Genomic DNA, 4,943 nt, shown 5'->3' with positions numbered 1-4,943 from the left:
GTCTATTTTGAAGGTAAGAGATGACGTTGTTTTGTTGTCATTACCATAATGCTGCTTTATCTCTATGGGCATAACCACGTCAGAATATAGTATTGTTTATGTTATCTAGCCTATAATTAGTCCTCAGATGCAAGTATTTTTTTTTCTCCTCTCATTATCTATTTGGTTGTCTGTGTATAAAAGCGGAATCCTCGGTGACGCCGTTACTCTCGTCCCAAACACTCTACAGGAGGCGATGTCTGTGGCTCCGCGGATACAGCTGTTTCTCTTTCTGTTCTCCCTCTCATCCCGCGGGGGGCTCGGCCGACATGTGCAGGTAAGAATCATTCATTGCCTACAGGTAGGCTCGTTTTTTTCCCCCCAATCACTTTGGTTTGTTCAGTCTCCACATGATGTGTAAATGGAGGGCGTGAATGCTGGGAGTTTTGCGTAATAGTATGGTCACACACAATATGATCACTGAATATTCAAACAAAAGTGACATGGGGTTGGGTGGGGGGGTGGGCAGAAATGTGTTAAAAATTGAAAATCAACATGTTTAATCATATTGTATTGTGTAACTTTTGAATAAAAATACTTGAAAAAAAAAGTGACATGTATCTACAGTAGTTTGTCTTAAAGTGCAATACAAATCAATGCGCCTATTATTATCCTTTCACAGGAAAATAAGTTGTTCACCTGTAACTTTTATTTTCTCATTCAACCTTAATTCTCATCGCAGGACAATGACGTCGCTTCAGACGGATTACTATCATCTCTTCTTAGTTTGGAGCAGAAAAGAGAAACAGAGGATTTTGTTTACCGTCGACCCCTCCGTGAGTAGGAGCTTAAAATATCTGTCAATATTCAAGCACATCATAAATTAACAAAAAGGTATTTGTATTTAGTATAGTTCTATTTTTGTTTAATTTGGAATTAGGTATACTTATGGGTTGATATGGGTTGGAAATTGAATATTCACTTAATATCTTGTGGTTTTGTTCGAAATACCATACCGTTGAAAATCAAGGACCCCAATTGAAATAAGCCAGTCTTGGGTTTTTATCCTTTTAGTTTGACCTTGTATGTAATATGTACTTTCATGTACCTACTTCTGCAAACATTCTAATAAAGTTTTCAATCAATCAATCAAAACCATGGCAACAGAACAGTTCTGAATTAGACAGGCTCAATTGATATTACTAACATTTTAACAGTAATAAACCACAAGGGATTTGGCGGTGGTATATTATTCTATTTGGGCTCGCTCTCCCATGTATTCCATGACTTTTCCTGACTGTGTGTGTGTGTGTGTGTGTGTGTGTGTGTGTGTGTGTGTGTGTGTGTGTGTGTGTGTGTGTGTAGGATGCTTGGACATGCTAGCGACTGAAGGCCAGTTCACGTTTACGGCCTCGCAGCCTCAGCTGGCCTGTGCTGCCTTCCTCATCGCTGAGCCCAGTGAAGTCATCAGCCTGGAGTTCTCCAACGTACACATCGACTGCAGCGCAGGAGACTTCATCAAGGTAACACAGCAACAACAACACAACATCAACACACACAAAACACATAGCATTCAGCTGCATCAACTGCAGGGCATTGGATCTCAATGAGATACTATAACATCTGAATAGAGGTATGTCTTAACTGGTATTGTCTCCAGTAAATCTATACTATTAGGAGGCCTGCTTTACTGTAAGTGTGGCTATCACAATATTGTGTGCAGACCAATTATTCATTCATTATCAAGGTCAGTGGGGAGGGAGGGAGGCCCGGGTTTGGAACTTGGTTTGGGATTCCTGGGCCTCTGTGACAGAGTGGCGGAGTGGATATTAGGATGACAGGGAGAATGATAGGGGAAATTAACACGTCATAACTCTCCCTAGTGGCTCCCCATGGTCCTGCACGCACACACACACACACACACACACACACACACACACACACACACACACACACACACATATACACACACACACACACACACTGCAAAGGGCATTAGCAGGATAGACCTGCTATGGCCTGTCCAAAGGAGCCAGCAGCTGTCCTGGTGTAGGCTTTCACGGGGGTCAGTCAGTCCCTGTGCTCACTGTGGAGTGTGTCTGTCTAGCCTTACTATTTGGCAGGAACATAAGTATGCTCAGCTACTGTTCTGTATCATGTTTACTTACTTTACGGTACTTTACTTTAAACATAAAATAAACTCCTGGCAAGCCCTTGGGTTTATAACATATTAATTTATTCGATCAAAGTAGGTAAAACAATCACATAGCAAGATGACCACAAGTAAAGAAAAAACCTTCAACAGATAAACAGATCCTAGCTGTGCCAGTGCTTTTGGGATGAAAATGTATCTTTTCACTAAAGGTGTTTGATGGCTGGGTCTTGAAAGGGGAGAAATTCCCGAGCGCCCAGGACCATGCACTACCTCTATACCAGCGCTACACAGACTACTGCACCTCTGGAATACTAGGGGGCGCCACCCGTTCCTCTCAGAATGTGGCCATGGTCTTCTTCCGCATCCACAGCCCTGAAAGTGACTTCACCATCATCGTTAAGAAAGTACACAACCCCTTCCGTGAGTCAGCTACACGCCCTCTATCCGATTGGTGTATGCAATTATGTCGGTATGTATGTGATTGGTGTATGCAAGATGTCCGTGTGTATGTAATTGGTGTATGCAATATGTCTGTATGTACGTATGTGATTGGTGTATGCAAGATGTCTGTATGTATGTGATTGGTGTATGCAATATGTCTTTATGTATGTAATTGGTGTATGCAATATGTCTGTATGTACGTATGTGATTGGTGTACGCAATATGTTTATATGTATGTATGTGATTGGTGTATGCAATATGTCTATATGTACGTATGTGATTGGTGTACGCAATATGTTTGTATGTATGTGCCTTATAATTTTAGGTGGAGTTTCTGCAATCTTGGTTTGAGAGTGTCTGTTTTGGAGTGAGAACCCATGCAGAAGTCTGTCTTTGGTGCTTCTTTATTTATCCTCAGGATTTGGCTCAGAGGGCTGCCTGCGTGCCTGCACAAATAGGACTTTACTGTTTCCCCCAGTGTGTGTGTGTGTGTGTGTGTGTGTGTGTGTGTTAAGTTTGTCGGTTGTGTTTGATCAGGTACTAACATGGAAAGAGAGGAGGTGGGGGGGTGGGGGGAGGGCACAGCACCTGTTGTCCTGCTGTGTGGGGTAGACAGTGTCAGCCCAGGCTTAGATCAACAGAATGATTAAAGTCTTGCTAGGCACAGAGAAACAACAGAACAGTCTCTGACTCACTGCTCTCTGGATAACACCATTAATTTCAGATGCATGTGGAGGGGATACATGCTCTATTAGTTGCTGGGGCTACAGGTCTGGCCTCTTAACCTGACTGATTAGTTGAGACTGCTGTGCCTGTGAATGGCCTGGGGTTAGAAGTGGTCCATGTAATAGCCCCCCCCCCCCCAGAATACTAATCTGGGGTCAGTTTTTTTTTCCATCCTCCTAATGGAAAGGTGATTTGATTTGATCCTAGATCTGTGGTTAAGGCCAACCTCTACCTTGAACGTGAGTAGGAGTGTGGCTGGCTGCTTAGCAACCTGGCGGGATCCTGCAGATGGCTGCTGTGGTACTCTGTTAGCTTGTCTGCCTGTCCCCTGTTAACATGTGCTGGTACAGATGCTACCCATCCACTCTAAGGGTGTGGACTTTCTCTGTCTGTGTCTCAAATGACAACCTTTTCCCCCCAAGTTGTTCATTTACATGAATAGGCTGTAATACGTGTCCAAAGAGTACACTATTGGAAATATGCCTCCATTTGAGTTTTGCCCTCTCTCTCTTTGTCTGTGTGTCTGCAGCCTGTAACATTATGTCCCAGAGTCCTGAGGGCAGCTTCACCATGGTGATACCACATCAGCACCGAAACTGCAGCTTTTCAGTCATCTACCCTGTAGAGATACAACTCACAGAGCTCAGTCTGGGACAGGCCAAGAGCAACGAGCTGAGTGCCCAGGTTAGACACACACACACACACACACACACACACGCGCACACACACACACACACACACACACACACACACACAAGCTCTGTCTGTCTGTCTGTCTGTCTGTCTGTCTATCTATCTATCTATCTATCTATCTATCTATCTATCTATCTATCTATCTATCTATCTATCTATCTATCTATCTATCTATCTATCTATCTATCTATCTATCTATCTACCCTACAGAGGCAGGTGTGGTCAGGGTGTGCTGGGGCAGGGGACTATGTGGAGCTGCTGGGAGGTAACGGCGTTGACACCTCCAAGATGTTCCCTGTGGCTGATCTATGCTACTCTCTCAGTGGCCTGGGTGAGTCTCTCTCCCATGCCCCATCGCCTCCTCTCATAATACAATAATGCATGCATTCCCCTACAATGCAATGGCCATATTTGCTATACCATATGTTTGTACCTGCTGTGTAAACGTTGCATCTGAAGACCAAAACTAAACGTATGAAACTAAAAACTGGGTGGAATTGGAAGGTATGTGTTTATTTCCTCTAAGACAAAACTCTTTCTCCTGATGTCTGTAGCTCAGTGATAACTCTGTCTGTCTGTCTGTCTGTCTGTAGCTCAGACGAAGATTGGTTGTGATAACTCGGTGGTCCGGCTGGTGTCCAGTGGGAAGTACATCAACCGTGTGTCCTTCCAGTACCGCCTGCTGCAGCGCCACGAGCTGCCCAAGCCTCAGGAGAACAGCCTGGAGGATTACTGCTCTGTGGAATGAGCTCAACCTCACACAGAGACAAATAAAGCCCATTACTGTGTAAATAAAAAGATGAATAAAAACCAGCCCATTTCCCTGTCCAAAACATACCCAGTTCTGTGTTTGCCAAACATTCTATTTCTCATGAACTTTGAGTGATAGATTTTAAGTAACAGAGTTGCAGTTATCCCATCGTCCGGTTATAATAAGCAGAGGTCTGTG

General features: G+C 43.8%; 1 protein-coding gene across 1 annotated transcript; it reads left to right on the top strand.

Moving 5' to 3' along the window:
- Positions 1 to 235: 235 nt before the first annotated feature.
- On the top strand, positions 236 to 4,742 carry LOC308158537 (corticotropin-releasing factor-binding protein-like; the record flags this gene model as incomplete). The annotated part of the gene is made up of 7 exons (XM_080532179.1): positions 236 to 316; positions 722 to 815; positions 1,345 to 1,502; positions 2,344 to 2,554; positions 3,831 to 3,985; positions 4,205 to 4,325; positions 4,588 to 4,742. The coding sequence occupies 7 exons, from the start codon at positions 236 to 238 to the stop codon at positions 4,740 to 4,742; spliced, it is 975 nt and encodes a 324-aa protein (XP_080388305.1).
- Between the last annotated feature and the right edge of the window lie 201 nt (positions 4,743 to 4,943).

This window comes from Nansenia antarctica (assembly GCF_963989245.1).
Source record: "Nansenia antarctica genome assembly, chromosome: 5".
Lineage (NCBI taxonomy): Eukaryota > Metazoa > Chordata > Actinopteri > Argentiniformes > Microstomatidae > Nansenia > Nansenia antarctica.
This window is presented reverse-complemented; position numbering and strand designations above follow the sequence as displayed.